The sequence below is a fragment of the Sebastes fasciatus genome, chromosome 16 (assembly GCF_043250625.1).
Source record: "Sebastes fasciatus isolate fSebFas1 chromosome 16, fSebFas1.pri, whole genome shotgun sequence".
Classification (NCBI taxonomy): Eukaryota; Metazoa; Chordata; class Actinopteri; order Perciformes; family Sebastidae; genus Sebastes; species Sebastes fasciatus.
The window spans coordinates 3484149-3502098 of record NC_133810.1 but is presented as its reverse complement, the minus strand read 5'-3'; the positions used below and the strand labels follow the sequence as shown (position 1 = coordinate 3502098).

Here is a 17950-nt window from a genome sequence, read left to right as displayed (position 1 = left end):
CACACTGTCAGACATTTTTCTCTCGTAGATAGTTAGATGGCCGAGGCGACTTGATTTGTTTCCGGTTCAGAACCTCTTCTTTCTTCTACTACTGTATGTTTACTGGCAGATTACAGCCATGTGTAGCCTCTAGCGCTAACTTCTGATCAAACTACACTGTGGCCAAATTTATTCTCTCAGTTGATGGACACGCACTTTATTCACTTGAGAATTTTTTTTTGTTGCAACATTTCAAAAGTCTGTTTTGAATTCGCTTGACAATTGAAAGGAAACAGTGAGTGTTTTCACAAGTACCCTCTTGTACAGAAACAGTCAGTTGGTTGTGTCTCATTAAAATAAGTTTTTGTTGATGTTTTTTTCTAATCAGTACTCCTAAAAAACCTCTAATAATTGAGTAACCATTGCACCACAAATTAAATAAATCAACCTGTCCATCTTTCCGCAGGGCCGCCCGCTGTTCCTGCAGTCGTCCAGAAACGTGTCGGTCAACATTGTCAACAGCAACAACCAGCTGCTCACACAACTTGTAACAGGTGAGACGCAGCGTGCTTTCATGTGTCTTTATTGATGTTTTCTTTTGATGTGATTCATGTTTTATTTTTTTTTTAAAACATCAAACCTGACAACACTGACGACATCAGCTGCAACAGGTTTATTATTATTATTTATGTTCCACTGGTCAGTGAAGAGATGTTTCTTCATCAGTTGCCCTTGGGCAAATGTCATATATTTATGTTTGTCATATGCTTTATTGCCACTTGGAAGATTTTTTTTTAAGTATGTTGGGGCTTTTGGGACCATTGATCATGATATTCCCTTTACAGATTGTTTCATTAGAGCCCTGGCGAGGTATACCGATCCAGTATTTTGCACTAACACAAAGATAAAGAAACCTCAGGGAAAAAGAAAACCACATTTAGCAGATATGATATTTCTCATCATTTCAATCATTGTGCGATTTTAGATTCATCTCGGGACCCTTTGGGGAGTCCAGCCTCTCAGGTTAGGAACCTCTCTCTCGTTTTTTTCAGGATTAAACATTAGCATATCATAAATCCATCCTCTGTTCTCCTTAACAGAGGCCTCAGTTGCACCGCCATAACTCGCACTTTCTTCTTTACATTCACCGTTTATCCGCCTGTCACACTCTAATAGAGTCTTCTGTGAATGGAAATCATTTTGAGTAAACATGCACAGGAAGTGTCTCTCACGTTTAAAAAGTGCGCTGACATTTGCCTTCTGGGGTCTGAAGAGGAGGAAGTCTGCTCCGATGTTTCTCTTGGATGACTAAGCGGCGTTTCGTGTTCGGGGAGGATCTTCACATCCCAGATGGAGAGTGACAGAATCAATTGCTCGCATGTCAATCAGTCACCCCCCCGGCGCCGGGTGTTTTCTGCCGCCGCATGAGACAAAGCAATTTGAATTGGAGGGAGTTGTCTACAATTTCTATTTTCTTGTTTTGTCGTGACACCAGTTAGAGTTTTGGCAGCTTGGATCTGAGTTTCCTGAAGTGAAATCTCTTTCACCAACAGGTCACATCTGGAGGAAATAGTTTCGAAACATTGAACCGCTCCGGATTGTTTACTTCTTTATTCTATTTCTATCAATATTTATGTTACGTTTCTAGATTCAGAAGTGGTGACTTGCAACTTTTTGGGAGCTGTCAGACTTTAATTATTGAAGTCTAAAGTTTCAAGAGATTCAATCAAAGCAGGAGCGCACACATTCACTGTGCTGATGTTCCCAAAATCATGTGACTCTGCAGTCCTCCTCAGTTTCGGCCAACAAACTTAACTGTTTTTGTTCACTCTCACAGCTTTCATAAAAACCTCTTATCACTCTGCTGTGTGTTACCACCCCAGCACCAAACGGCCAACAGACAGATGGTTTTATCAGGAGTTGGTGAAGACCAAAACAGAGCTAAAAGGAGCATCTGCTTGCTAACACCTTCGCCATATCAATGAGGTTATAATATGGTATGTTTACACGGTTCCGCTGCCCACCGGGCGGCAAACAAAGTTTAAAATGTGTTGTATTTCTGACCAAATGGTGATGTCACTGTGCACTATAATAGCTGCCTGTCGTTAAGCAGTCTCATGAATGACACTAACATTATTTATAAAAGTTTGATGTGGGTTGTTTTTTTTGTTTTGCTTAAGTCAGCAAGTCCTGCAGGACACCTTGAACGTCTTTCCACCCGGATGCATTTTAAACGTTCAAATAGTGAGCTGGTTCAGAAAGAAATCAGCCGCGGCTCCCAGTCGCTCCTCTTTGATGTCTGCTCTCTTTCTGTCTGTTTGGTTCAGGATCCAGTGGATTTAAAGCACGAGGCAAGATGTTTGAAGTCAAATCCACCACTGGGAAGCTCCTCTTCTCCGCCGACGAGCAGGAGGTGGTGGTGGGCGCCGAGCGGCTCCGAGTGATGGGTGAGTGGACAGCTGACCTGTATGGAAACTGACCGCTTGTCAGGATCCCAAAAGTGTGAAATTAAAGCGGATACTGATGTTGGTGGTGTTCTGACGGAGGACGTTTTGGTTTTACAGAACATAATTGTTGATCCAAAGGTGCAAGGATATGTGTTGCTTTCACTTTGTTTGGTTGTGGTGGGTTTGATCAGGAGTTTAAGCTGCTTCTTCTTATTATTGCTGAACTCACTTTTGAAAGAGCGGGAAAAGCTTAACCTTTTGATTTTAAGGTGCATTTTCTTTCCTTGTGAAAGTATGATTTAATCATGACTTGTATTAAAACCGAGTGGAAGTTTTCACTTCACCTATTGCAACTGTAAAGCCCTGTCGTAGCCCACAAACACACACACTGCACTTCTGTAGCTGATGTGCTGCTGTGTCAAACTGACATACGATAAATGCAAAGTAGAATAGTGTAACGCTTATATTAGCATCATAAGCAGACAGTAGTGAGGAGAGCAGGGTTCAGATCTGTGCAGGTAGTACTCGTGTATGAGAGGAGTAAGATGACAACTAGCGTGAGAGGATGATTTTTTTAAGCTTTTTTCTATTTTTGGAAATAGGAAGTTAAAGCTTGGTGAAGAGAACGAGAGAGGGCTCAGAGAGGAGAAGTTGACGTGTAGTCCTCAGACAAATGAGCTCATACTTGCCAGCAGGACTCAGGCGGAGGGGGGGAGAGGGTGGCATGAAGTCCTTAGACAGGAAGTAAGAAGTGACAAGACGCTGGTTTGACTGGAGTGGACAGTCAGCCTATCACTGTGACAGATGATTTCCTGTGAGAGCAGAGAATCGTAACCGAGGATAGTGAAGGCAAAATTAGTTCACTATGAAAACATGAAGCGTAAGCTATAAGCATCTTCATACGCTGAAAGCAGCAACAGAGAAGATCGTCCTGAAGATACAAAAGCAAAGTCTGATGGGAAATGTAGTCTGCCCACAGGAAGTGGCAGACTTAAGCTTAAAGGGAGTCTATGTAAGAATCAGAAATTGCGACACCTGTGGCTGTTTAGTCAACAAAAGTCAGCATCCTGTTGCTTGCGCTCGCGCTTGTGCTCGCTCTACATAGACATGAACGAGCATCGGTCAAAACAGTGAGGAGACACACGTCAGCTAAAAGCACAATATCACTCTATATTTCAGCTGCTTGGCAGTAATGTTAGCTGGCCAGACGAAGGTCTCTCCATGAGTCGATGCTGATACTGTGTTTTCCTGCTTCAGACTCCCGTCTTCTGCAGTGTGTAGTGTGCGCGCATGCACGTGAGAGGTGGAGCGAGTGAGAACGAGCGTGGTGTGTGAGTGAAGGCGAGTAGGCAGAGGAGCAGTGGAGCATGGACTCCGGCCCTGGAGACCAAAGCTACGGTCTCCCCCGTGTCTTCTGGCCGCGGTCGGGAGGCTGAAGCAGGAAGAGTTGACACTGTTTGACAGACGGGCTTCACTAGATAGAACTTTGCAGTTTTGTTGCTTCCATGTAGTTTGTGTTGGAACAGCGTAGCCACACGAGAGCTTTTCTGTGGTCCATGTCATAAGATTTGGTGCATAAACACTGATGCGAGTATCCAACATGCTTGGCATTCAAGTGGTTTCCGACATGAGAACACTGTTGCTAGGCGATAACAAAGATGGGTGTTTGTTTTTTGAAGAAATTGCTAGTAATAACAAGCTTTTGATAAATTAGTGCTTAATTCATTTTGTCAATAATTAAGATGCACTTTTCCACTCTTTTCAATCATTCTATTTGTAATTGTGTGCATGTGTGTGTGTGTGTGGGTAGTTACAAATACAATACCATAACTTCTTCAGCTCAAAGAATCTTATTAGTGATGTGCAGCGATGTGTGGTGGGTAAGTCATGGCAGAAGTGTGTGTTGGTGTTTCTTGCACCAGTTTTCCTCTTTTATTTACTTTACATTTAAATAGCTTTATGCTGAGAAAGATCCCGTGCATGCTTTTAGTGCATGTAAGTCCCAGTGTGTGTCCCACTGAACCCCTCACAAACATCATGCTGTATTGAAGAAGACTTGAAACTAGAGATTGAGACCATAAACTCATGTTTACAATGTTTACTGAGGTAATAAATCAAGTCAGAAGTAGGCTCATTTTCTCATAGACTTCTATACAATCAGACTTCTTTTAGCAACCAGAGGAGTCGCCCCCTGCTGGCTGTTAGAAAGAAGTTTAAGACACTTCAGCATTGGCTTCACTTTTCAGAAAAGGGGTTTTTCTTCCGCCTGCTCCCGACCCTCAGCGGTGTTGCAGAAGAGTAGCACCTACCATCCGGTTCTCCCGGTTTGCACCGTTAACTCTGAAAAAAAAAATGCAAGATCTAATAAACAAGCAAGTAAACAATAAAGATATAGTCAGTACGTAAACAGTAAAAAACTAGATGAATTGTCAGTTTTTTGGTGTGTGGCAGCTCTACTGGGAGCAGTGTTGATTGTACAGTCTGACAGCAGCAGGAAGGAAGGACCTGCGGTCTGCTCTGATATGCTCTGGCTTTGGATTTTAGCACATTTAAAGGACTCGTGCTCATTTTCAGGTTCATACTTGTATTTTTTGTTTCTACTAGAACTTGTTTACGTGTTGTAATGTTTTAAAAAACACTTTATTTTCCTCATACTGTCTGCCTAAATATACCTGTATTCACCCTCCGTCTGAAACGCTCCGTTTTAGTGCATTTCAATGGAATTGCAACGAAGTTGCGTTGCTAGGCAACAGTTTGGTTCCATGTTTACTTCCTGTCAGCTGATGTTATTTACATACACTGCAACAGGAAACAAACTGGGACACATTTAGAATGTTTACGTTTAAAACAGTGTAATGATCTATATATATATTGTATATTTGTGACATCACAAATGGACAGAAATCCTAAACAGCTTGTTTCAAACACAAAATTTCTGAATACGGGCTGTGTGTATTTCTCCGTATATTGAGCGTTTTGATAGTTTAACAGTATTTATATCGCACTTAAACCTGCTTTATAACACAAAAGACATGATAATCTCACTTTTTACAATATGGGACCTTTAATTGACAGTCAATTAAAGCTCTGTATTTTATCTACATCTATTTATCATGTAAATATTCGCTGGAATTCGGCCAGTCGAATGAGTGTAAGTAAATGCGGTTGCAGAACGAGACTCTTGGCTACGATAAGAAAGTTATACTAAAAAGAATAGGAAGGTGATAATGCATGGACAATATGAACATTAAATATATACCTATACTTATGATTCAGACAGCAGGGCTTCCAAACATGAGAAATACCATTAAAGACTCTCTGTATTAATTAGGTTTAAAGAAAGCAGCCGAGCATGCTGCGCGGGGACAGATTTAATCAGGGCTTATTTCTTATATTTTGTACCCTCACTCGTACGGCGGGATAATTAGGAGTGGAACTAAAATAACTTGCAGTGAGCATAATTAAGATATAAAAAAAAATACCGAATCTGCTGGATGTAATAAGCCCCGGCCAACTGGCACGCACACACGTGTTTTTCTGAAGTTGTGATGTCTTTGATTCACAGTTCATCTTTTTTTTTTTTTACATCGTTCTCCTTCATCCCCGCTCTCATTCTTCATTTCTTTAATTTCTTCCTTTCCTCCCTCCTACTTAAAGAAAAAGTCTCCCGTCCCCGTTTCCTCTCTCGAACATCATTCACCATTATACTTCCATCTGCCATCATTCACCATCACTCATCCATCCGCCCACCCGTTCATCAATCCATCCATTCAATCTCATTAATAGATAAACAGATATTTGAAAAGTCTCCCTCTTGACTGGGCCGCACATTTCCACTTAAGAGCTCCCATGGGTGCACCATCTCTCTCTCTTTCTCCCTCTCTCTCTTTCTCACACACACACCTTTCAGAGCCCTCTGTGTGAGCAATTACTCTTCATCCTCATCTACATTCATTTACATCCTTTCCAGCCTCACTGAGTCAGAGTTCATTACTGTCACCCACCTCAGCAAAGTGCTCCCCTTACCAGAGGGAGACGCAGATGATGGGAGCTGACGGAGGGCGGTGGAGGGACGGGTATAAGGACAGGTAGAGCTGTGAGTTGTGTAGCAGGAGGGAGTTGTTTTTGACGCAATATTTATCTCAAAGTCAAAACTCTACTGGAACAGTCACTCGTCGCTGCCTGTTTAAACTCAGTATCAAACTTTGACATCTACAACATCCCCGACATCAGTAAACACAACAAGCTGATGTTTACCAAACCAGCTGCTGTGATCGCTGCTTTCATTTCCAACTTGAAACTGGAATAGCACAAATAAAAGTGTTTTAGAAGATTTCATTAGAAGGTTTTCAGTCTGAGCAGATAAAGAGAAGCAGAAGACACAGTTATTATTATTTATTTTTAGGTTTTTAGATCGTTTCTCAGTGGTCCCTGACATTTTTTTTCTGCATGATGACGCTGCTACATGTACAGTATATATATATACATCTTTATGGAGTATTAACGTCACATACAGTAGCTTAGATGGCGGTCGGCACGCTGCCTCTTTGGAGAAGCAGTCGGGAGTACCGACAGGAAGCTAAGCGATGTGTGGACGCCGCGTTACTTCAGATCCGAAAGTCACACAATAACGCAAACTAACTAACCGATCGATGCGGCGGTAGACCAGCAACTCCCGTGCTCTGTGAGGTAAAATTACTGTTTTTGTGAATGGAGTCTGGTGGCTTTGAGGACAGCGATATAACTGCTTCAGTTCTTGATGGCGAGGTAAAGGTCCCATATTGTAAAAAGTGAGATTTTCATGTCTTTTATATTATAAAGCAGGTTTAAATGCTGTATAAATACTGTAAAAGTAACAAAACGCTCAATCCACAGAAAAATACCCACAGCCCGTATTCAGAAACTGAGCTTTTGAAACAAGCTGTCAGGATTTCTGTCCATTTGTGATGTCACAAATCTACAATATTTAGACCATTTCCCAGTTTTAAACGTTCTAAATGTGTCCCAGTTTATTTCCTGCTGCAGTGTATGTGAATGACATCAGCTGACAGGAAGTGAACATGGACCCAAGCTGTTGCCTAGCAACGTAATTCCGTTGAAATGCACTAAAACTGAGCTTTTCAAGCAGAGAGTGAATACAGGTATATTCAGACAGACTATATGAGAAACATAAAGGTTTCTTTGAACATTACAGCATGTAAATATGTTCTAGTAGAAACATAAAACAAAAGTATGAACCTGAAAATGAGCACGATATGGGACCTTTAAAGCGGTGAAAATATTCAAAATTTAGCGAATACTTAAACTGATGAGCTGGAGCAAAGTGTTTGTCAAGGTTTTAGGTGCAAAAACAAATTACTTAGGGAAAAATGATGGCATGGGTTGAGGTTAGGGGACCTTTAACGTCATTCTTAATCTACTACGGTTAAGAAACGATCGTGGTCACAGTTTAAAGGAACCAGCGTCGGAGGGCAGCCTCCTTTTATTTATTGCAAATGCACCATATAACAATGGTGACATCAGGACCTTTACAGTTAGCCTTTGGATCTTATTTGTGCAGAATATTTACACACATAATGCTCAGTAACACTAACCGTGCAGACCTTTAGTCTGAACTCCATTTCAGTCACTGTTAACACTAATAGCTCAGCAAAACATTTATTTGAAGGGCTTTACAACATGTTAGTCGGCTTTTATTCTCTTTTGAATTCAGATTAAAACATGCGTAGTTGCTTTTGTGATGATGGCAGAGGTGACAGAACCAGAAAGATAAAGGAAAAAATTCACTTTTCCACATCACTTCAGTCGGCTGTGGTGACGCTAAAAAGCCACAGTGAGCAGGTGAGTCAGAGCAGAAACACAGAGGGAGGGAGAGCCAATGATTTGCCAATTACTCCATTTATCTCTACAGCCGTTTGATGAGGGTCTCTCAGGGCTACCAGGCTAATCAAACACACCGGCTACCGCTGCCTCAGCACACACAGAGAGACGGCCCTTTGAGTTCCCAAAAAGTTTCTTATGTGAGAGTGTCTTCATGTCTCTGATTATTGTATTATAACGTGTCTGCATGTGTCTTTGAACTTGCAGTCTGGAAACCAACACATTTATGATTGAAATCAGGATGTGATCAAAGGATATGTCAAATAATAGACTCACCAAGCATTTAGTGCCAGGTGTAAGCACTTCACATTTCCATATTCAGATGAAATGATTGTGGTTTGTTGCGTAGGTATATGAACATGACACATTGCTCTGATTTTTCTTTTAAACACAAAAGAGTTGAGTAAAATACGTGTTTAAATGCATGCTACGTGGAATGCATTTACAGAACGTGCATGCAATCCTGTCTGTCCAACACACCGCGCAGTGAAGCAGCAGCTGTTGAGAGTGCAGATCAGACCTGAGGACGAGCAGCGGCTATCTGCTTGTCTCGTCCCTCTGACGTATGAAGGGACTGTAGAGGCTTATAAAGCTGCCACATGTCATTACCAAGGCCGTCCTTCCCCGCCAATAAAATGCATAATTATACCTCGCGTATAACTTTAACTGGCTCGACTGAGGTCATTGAAAAATCCATGATGCTGCTATCATTAGCTTCATTATGGCTTCTATGGCTATTTACAGTCCAGTCAGACATGCTGACAGGCTCCCAGCAGACTTAATGAGAACACAAACAGGGGGAATATGATGATCGGCCGGGTTAAATCATAGTTAAAATGCTTTTTTTATGTTTTGTTTCAGCCTATTTTGGCAGCATATAGGTTTGTTGGATGAGAGAATGTGCAAAGAGTTGTCAGTTTAGTGTCTTTTATTAAAGTGGAGGTCCAATATGAGTTATTTTTCGTTGTTTTCAACTGGAAACACCGTCTCAGGGTTAGCAAAAAGCAGTGACGTAGGTTACCAAATTAAGGTAATCAGTAAGGATATGAATAATGTGAAGGGTTATTTCGGATATTTTCAAGTTGTATGTATACTCCTGCGTGCAGCGAGGTTAAATTTGTGTTTTTGTCAAAGGAGTCTGGTGGCTTTGGAGAGAGCAATATAGCTGTCTGACGGCGAGGTAAAGCAGCTGTGGATGGGAGGAGCAGAAAAACGTATTTTAACCACCCAAAAAAACGCTATATTTAGAATATTTCCACCGCTTTACCTCGCCATCAGACAGCCCTTTCTGACGAGGAACTGAAGCAGTTATATCGCTTTCTTCAAAGCCACCAGACTCCATTCACGGAAAAGTAATTTCATGTCACAGAACACGGGAGTTGCTGGTCTACCGCTGCATCGATCGGTTAGTTTGTTTGTGTTATTGTTTGACGTTTGGATCCGAACTAACGTGCCATACACACAGCAGTACGTTGCTTAGCTTCCGTGCCGGTACTCCTGTCTGCTTCTATGTTATACGCTGACAATACTATGTTTATATACTGTACATGTAGGAGCGTCATCGAGCAGTCACAGCACTGGGAAGCTACAGAATGATATAAAAGACCTCAATAACGTACCCGCCCTTCACAGAACTCATAGGCGTGGTCTTAGCGAATTCTTGCAGTGCACATTTACAAAAGACTCAAACCCATCCCTCCGGAACCCTGCGGCAATTTTGTCCAAAGAAATTAAATCTGTTATGAAGAACGGTATCCAAAAATTCTGACTTCATGCGTCTGTCGATATGAGTTAAATAAAAAGCTGAAGGGCAGCAGCTTGGTACAGTAGCGGAGGTTTGTAAGTCACTGGGTCAGCTGATATTCCCTCTAGCCGCTCTCGCTCAGACCAGCCTCGAATCAAACTCCACTTCCAAAATAAGCACTGCTCACTCATGCGATGTGTTCATGCTGTTTTTCCCCTCAGAGCTCATGGGGGGAAACTGCCGAGCGGCCGACTGGACTGATAAATACAGTATACAGCTTATAGGAAAGAGTAGACAGGGCCAGAGGTGTTTAAACTTTTACAGGCCGAGAGCCCGGAGGGAGAAATACAGGAGTCACCTTGGTGCTCTGGATCAGAGTCGTGTTAACATCTCTGCTTCGGAGAGAAACCAGTGGGAGGAAGGAAGGCAGACGGTGACTTAGACAACACAGAGTTATTTTAATGAACATAAATGGACTAATGTGGTCGCTTACTGGCTTGTGCGGGGGCCAGGGTTATTATCGTAAACTAAAACTGAAACTAAAATGAAAATAAGCAATGAACAATATTGTTATTAAACTGAAACTATAATACTAACTATATCCTTTAAGAAAAACAAACTAATAAAAAATAAATAAATAAATAACATACATTTATTTCAGTTTTAGTATTTTAAATTCCCACTACTAATACTACTACCACCTACTACTGCTACTACTACTACTACTACTACTACTACTACTACTACTACTACTACTACTACCACTACTACTACTACTACTACCACTACTACTACTACTACTACAGAAATAAAAAGGAGACAGCATGAATTTGTGTCAACCCTTGTGAGATTGGACCACAGAAATTGAACGTTATGCTGCAATGTAAACAAATCTGCATACTTCGACATTATACCTGGCTCTAACAAAAACAAACTAATTACTGTAAAACTAAAAAACTAAATATACAAAAACTAAACCTTTCTGAAGAACTGAAACTAAACCAAAACTAACAAACACACTCTGAAAACGAACTCAAACTAAACTAAAATGAAATTGAAAAGTCAAAACTAAAATAAAATAAAAACTTCTAAAATCCGAAAGGACGCAGTAAACGTACTATCGACTCGTCCAGGGGACACACCTTAGTTTTTCCAAAACAAATCAGCAAGAGGAGAGCTAGTCAACGTTAGCTTTTAGCAGCCGGTGGGCAGCACAGTCCTGCAGCGCCGACAGCTATGGTTAACGGAGGTTGCATTGAGTTCATTATGATGCGATCAAGCTCTATTAGGTAAAAATGAGTATTAGGCGAAGGTCAATTCTGACATTACCATGATTCATGTTCAGATGTAATCTTGTAAAATGTAGTTTTTGGCAAGAAAGTTGAATAAATACAGTTGTTTGATTGATGTTTTCACAGCATTATAAAACAGATAGTAGAGAGTGATGATCTGTTTAACTTCCTAGTTTTTACCGTAGTATCGATTTCATGGAATCATGGAATTTTCTTGTTATCAGTATTGACTACTGAATTGCTGGCTTCGTGACATCCTTGGTGAGGACTAAAGTGTGTCATGGGGAGGAGGTCTGGGTGGTTGGTCAGGTGTATAAACTCATGACTTGTACACTTTAAACCAGAGTTTGTGCTTCAACGGCTTTGAGTTGCGTAAACATAATCAAAATAAATGTTAATCACTCGTTCGTCGCCAAACGTACGTACATTAATGTTGGAGAGATGTTCAATGTGACCATTACGTTCCCTTCAGAAACCTATTAGCCAGTGTAAATGACTTGTATATGAATGTAATTTGAAGACACGGTCGACTCACCACAACAGGGATTTTTTTTCCAGACTCGTACCGTCTGACGAGCCGAAGCTTTGAGTGTAATTACAAACCTTTAGGTGAGAAACTAATTGGCCTGACTTGGAAATGAAACCGGGGTTTGTCAAAGTCAAAAGGTAAATGTGTTCACGGATCAAAAGCATCCACTGAAAATGCTTTTGTGGGGGTGAGCTCCTGTAATCCTTCCCGTTTGGAAAAGCTTTGTGCAAATCGAGAATGTTTTCATGGTTCTTTCTTTCACCTCCACATGCAAGCGCGCACATCCCAACACCTTGATTGGCTTTCAGAAACGATCCAAGGAGCCCCACAACATAATGACATTATGTTTTTTCTTTTCTTTTTTGTTGTGATCATAATGAAACCATTACCATTACCCTCAATTATGTCCCATTGACTCTCTGAAGTCCGGGCGCACATAATAGTACAGACTGTAGAAGAGGGAGAAGAAAAGAAAGGTGAGGACAGAGAAAGGTAATTGGAAGAGAGTCTTCAGCCCTTCCTTCCTCCGTACGAGACGTGTTATCAGCAGCCGGTCTGCTTTGATGCACTCGCTAAGTAATTACCACCCGACATTATGGTTCTCGGCCTATTTCATATTCTGCACGGGCAAATCAAGGATGGCTGGATGATTACAGAGAAGCTTTGTGAAAGCAAAAAAATCTTTTGTGTCTACTTTCAAATATGTGGCTGCAGAGACTTCATCTGGAGAGTCAGAGGCAGCTCTCTGGTGGAAAATAATGATCAATGATAAATCCATGCTCATATTGGGCTGCTTTTACAACCTCATTTAGCTACAGGATGTTACTCATCAGGAGATCAAAAAGCATTCTTGGAAAACTATTTTAGAGGAAATCAAAGCTTGTTATGCTGTTAACTCAAACATGTTTTGTAAAGGACGCATTCCTAGCTTTCCATCAAGAGATGCACATCAATGAGCAACCACGCCTGTTATTTTATACTTCAAGTCATTTATTCTTCTTATCTTTCTCTCCTAGACATGTAATCCCCACAGGCAGCCAAAACACACAATCTTATGTCTACAATACTTCACTGAGCTTATGGAGCTGTAGTAGAAGGGGAAAATACATATATAAATTAAGTATAAATTCAGTCACAGAATAGATAAGAAAATGCATTTCCCTTCTCCTCTAAATGAACTCATTGGGTCTCTATTTTTAAAGGTAGAGTCCACTTTAAATCATGTCATCGGTCATCAAATAAATTAAGAAAATTAAAAGACACATGGTTATATACCTATGACGTTATGTCGCCTGTATCAATAAACTGCACCGTGCACATACAGTACGCCTACACACAGTATGAATACGGCGACCAGACGTCCAGACGTCCCGGTTTGTCCGGGACAGTCCAGGAGTGTGTTCCAATCCACGTACTTCCAGAAGTACACTTCAATGTAGTGCACTTTGTGCACTCTGTACTCACTTGCGTAAATTTCAGCGGGGTAGGATCGTCTCAAATCGAATACTCTGCGGCGCACTGACCAGAAATGACGATCGCAACATTTGACCGCGGCTCGCTACCCGCCAAAATATCTTCTGAAAAAAATGAAAGCAGAGTGGAAATTACGTTTCCAACGTCGTCGCCTACGTCTACGATGTGTCCTCATGTTGGCTGAAAATGCACCGGTATGTTTACGTATTGTATTGTTTTATTCTGTTATCTACGTATGTTTGAATAGTGGTCGTGGCTCCGCCCCTTCCGCTACGTAGCCAAGATGGAGACAGTTGAGTGTGGAAAGTGTCCAGCGTTCCACACTCAACCATCTGACCGTTTTGAGTACAACATCCGGGTACTTTGAGTGCACTGCATTTTGCCGTACTTCCCAGTGTGAACGCACTTATGCACTCAAAGTAGTAAGTGTAAGTACAGAAGTACGCGGATTGGAACAGACTGATGGTTTAAAGCTGATGTGTCCCGAGTCCCGACACATATCTGTAAAACACTCAAATGTCCCGGTTTTCAACCGTCACTAACAAATTGTCTCGGTTTTCACTACAATTAAAATAACAATATTATACTTGTAGACGTTTATCATGTTCCACTCATTAATTCATTTGTGGGCATGAGATAAGTATAAAGAAGCAGTGCACCGCTGCAATAGAGAGTGATGTTGCACGCTGTCAAGCCACAATTACACACAGACACAACAGATATCCGCTGGTTACATTTAGTGTAGTTTTGATCCACAGAAGCGTCCGTGCTTATGTGCACATCAAACGTGTCGTTTTGATGAATTATTCTACACAGTTCCTTCTGCGCATCAACAGGCATTTCGCTCCTCTTATAACTCCCTCAGGACCGTCCGTTCCTGTCAGTCTTTCACCCGGACGGTGTCTGCATCCTGGACAAAATTTCCCCAAATCCTCTCCCTCTCGTTGCCAAATCACAGTTCAGCTAACAGATGCAGTGAAATGTGGGACCGAGGCAACATCTGCATCTCCCACTCTGGTCCTTCAGAGACCCGTCTGAGGATGGGATCTGCTGAAAAGCGGGATCGGAGTCAGACTTTCACATGGCAGATGGATGAGAGACCATGCCAAACTTGTAACTCTTTAACGGCCTCTTTGTATAATGTAACACTCCAAACTGAAAAAAGAGAATAAAAACATTGAATATTAACTCAAGGGCGAGAGAGAGAGAGAGAGAGAGGAATGTGTGTTACCGTTAAAGGGTAAAAAATAAATGTTTAAGTGGTGTGATTTCATAAACTGCTGAGTGAACTCTGGTGGATTCAGCTGATGGCAAAGCCTCCTTTTTAATATTTATGGCTGAACTTTGTCCTCCATGTAAAATCAGCTTCTTTGTTTCTCTTTTAAACCCTCCCTTACAAACTCAAAAGCTCTATTAAACCAAGATTACAGGGACGGATTGGCGTCTTCCGCTGTAAGATCCTCTGTACATTGAAGGACAAAAAAGAATTTAAACTAAGTCCAGTTGCTGCTAATTTAACCCTTACTCGGATACCATGAACCTTCACAAACAAACTATAAATGAATGGAACTTAAAACTAAAACTCCACATTGTGGGACATATGATTGAGTTAAAGAGGGAGGAAAAATTAGTGATTTACTTATGTTTAACAGTTGATTTCACAGTAAACTGACCTTTGACCTGACCTGGTTTTCTCTTGAGAGCAAGTGATAATGATGATAATCCAGTATATGCAGCGCTGGACATAAGATGCTCTATAAGCCAAGTTGCTCCAATAACAGCGGCTCAAACACATATTTAAGTTCTGCTAAAGAAGTTAAAAGTCAACCTGTTTAAACAGACTCTCAGCCGTTAATGTGTCATACACCCGGCCTCCTCTTCTCTATACTTTAATACAATGAAAAAGAAATTCCACTTTGCTCATTCTGTACTCCACCGACTCATCTTTAACCGGTAAGAAAACCGAGGCCAAATTAATAAGCTCTGGAGGTCAACTTTTGTGAACTGTGAGGGAAAATAACTTTTTAGCTCACCTCATTAAAGTGTAGGATCCACCAGCTCTGAACATCCATTGATGGAGCCCACTACCTAAATTGGTTCAATCATTGTGGTCACGACCCACAAAAGCTCAATCTAACAAGAACTCTCTGCATGAGAAGAAGAAAAAAAAGACGTCATACAAATATTCTTCCTTCAGAGAGACAGGCAGGGAAACTAGGGATGCACGGGTCCGATACTGTGCTCATGTACTCGCACTCGCAAAACGGCTCCGATACCACTTTACGGCAGCGTGACATTAAACTCTCGTCACCATCTTTCGGGTCCTTTCACACGCGCTCACGCTCCACCTCCCCGACGGTGCGGGCCAGGATCCCACCTTAGGCGGGTTAGGGTTAGGGTGCGTTAGACTCCTTGGTCCGTGTTTCAAGACGGGTCGGGTGGGTTGCAGACATCGCAACCTGGCGCCATTTACGTGGGCCGAGCCCCGCCCTGGGGGCACGATGCGGTTGGGGCGCACTAAGGACAGTCCACTCCGGTGACACTTTGTCAACGGCCCCGGGAAGCACCTTCGCCCCGAGCCTTCCCAAGCCGACCTAGAGCCGGTGGCGGCGCACCGCCTTGTATGCAGGACTCCCCAGCCTGCCGTGTGTCGCTCACACCCTCCAGCTGGCTGTTAACGAGGGGCTTTTGGCACAGAGAAGTACTCGTATCGGTACTCGGTATCGGCGAGTACCCAAATGTAAGTACTTGTACTCGGTCTGAAAAAATCGGTATCGGTGCATCCGTAAGGGAAAAGTTTTAAAAATAAAAAGCATCACGTAACAAACAAAAGTCCGTCTTGCTTTGTTCCTTTACAGTCGAGTTGTGGGATTATTTTAACTGCACCTTTGACCTCAGCTTTCTTTCCTTCAGGCTCTGATGTATTCTCTGTCATTACTGAAACGGCTCCGACCTTCAGCCGCTGCGAGTGAAGCTCTCAGGGTCACGGCCGAAAAGGGCTCAGAGATCAGCCGCCCTCTGCTCACTCGCTCTGGGAGGCCTGACCCGCTCTTCCTCGGCTGTTTTTCCTCCCAGCTGCTCAGAAGGAGCTGGTGTTATTCCGTCCCCGTCTTCGCCCCGGTGGACCCCTCAGTAGCCCGGAGCTAACCTTGCATCAGCCTTTTTTGCTCCAGGGTCGCCTCGGATGATATGAGGCTTCTGTTGATATATCTGCCCATGGGAGAGAGCCTTTCCTCAGAGCTGACTGTGAGGACTTTTAATGTTCTTTTTTTTTATGTGCTGGACCATTTTTCAGTGAAGACAGACAGGAACGATGGCACAAAAACAGAGGGTGATAACATGCTGCAAAGATCGCAGGACAATTTTGAACCCAGGAAGTTAAATCGTGCCATTTGAGCCCTGTGAGAAAAGTGCCTTTTTTGCCCTAAATTGAGCATCCCAGGTGCAATCCTGCCAGGTTGTGAGCTGCTCCTAACTAGGGCTTGGTCATCTTTTTGTTACTAGTGCCAAAGTGCTACGTGGGTTAGTAACTGATACCAAAATCATACACGTAGAGGATGAATCTGAGCTGGCGTTTGATGCCAGATCTTGCAGTTTTTGATACTCAGAACTACATCAGGCTGTTGTCATACGGGGAAATATTTTGGCAAGAACATAGAGTTGTGTCAGTGTGAGTGTGACTGTAAAATGTGAAGTTTGACGGTTCCATTTCACCTCCTGTGTCTGTAATATGAGGTGCGTTTAAGGTCCGTTGGAAAGCTCAGAATTTCTAGTTTCCAACGATACCAAGCATGATATTTTGAGAAATGATCGCAGATCTTTTGATCACAACTTGTTCTTACATTTACGAAAACATAAAACATAAACCCAACAAATATGACCATAAAATGAGCTTGTAATTATTGGGATAGCTTGGGATTTGCATGAACTTTCTTCTTTTTCAATACTAAGAAAGGTTTCTTATGATTTGGGGATCCATAACAAGTTGTGAGTGGCAGCTTCAAAGTTTCAAACTTCAGTCGGGGGCATATTTTTAGAACTTCATGCAATAAAATCCTCTCTTGTGTCGCTGATCTGATGATTTTCCATTGTATTAAAGTCTTATTTTTAGCACTACTAACTGAAAGTACCAATGCTGAAAGCATTATATATATATATGTGGTGTTCGTGGCAACATTATATTATAAGGTTCATATTACAGAAGGACTGAGAACAAGGTGTCTTAACTATTAAGAGGTCTGTTTGAGTTTTAGTGCAACACCAAATAAAACATATTGTTCCGTGGTAAACCTCAACGAACAGCTCACTTGAGAAAATACCTACCTTTCACATGAAAGTACCTGGGTGATCTTCATCTTTATGTTGCATCAAACCTCTGCCAGGCTCGGTCATATATCCACCCCCACAAGCTTCAGTCTCACACTTTTATTCTGCAGCCCTCCTTCCCCTCGGAGTGGACACCGTTAAGCCGTAATAAGACCATAAAAAGACACCTCAGAGTTACTGCGTAGGGGGACGTCACGGGCGGAGAATTTATTCAAGGCGAGACAGAGGCAGCCTACATTTCACGGTTTTATCTGGAGTGAATGGGAAATGTGCTCGTGTG

At 42.1% G+C, this 17950-nt stretch overlaps 1 protein-coding gene across 8 annotated transcripts in view; it reads left to right on the top strand.

The window, feature by feature from the left end:
• Window positions 1–17950, top strand: part of sgcd (sarcoglycan, delta (dystrophin-associated glycoprotein)) — a 618307-nt gene that overhangs the window by 253389 nt on the left and 346968 nt on the right. For all 8 annotated transcript variants that reach the window (XR_012590425.1, XM_074611818.1, XM_074611822.1 and 5 more), the window contains 2 exons: window positions 446–533; window positions 2307–2426. Coding sequence is in view for 7 of the 8 variants with exons in the window: in XM_074611818.1 (XP_074467919.1) it covers window positions 446–533; window positions 2307–2426 (208 nt within the window). In the remaining variant the exon portion in view is untranslated. The remainder of the gene's footprint in view (window positions 1–445; window positions 534–2306; window positions 2427–17950) is intronic.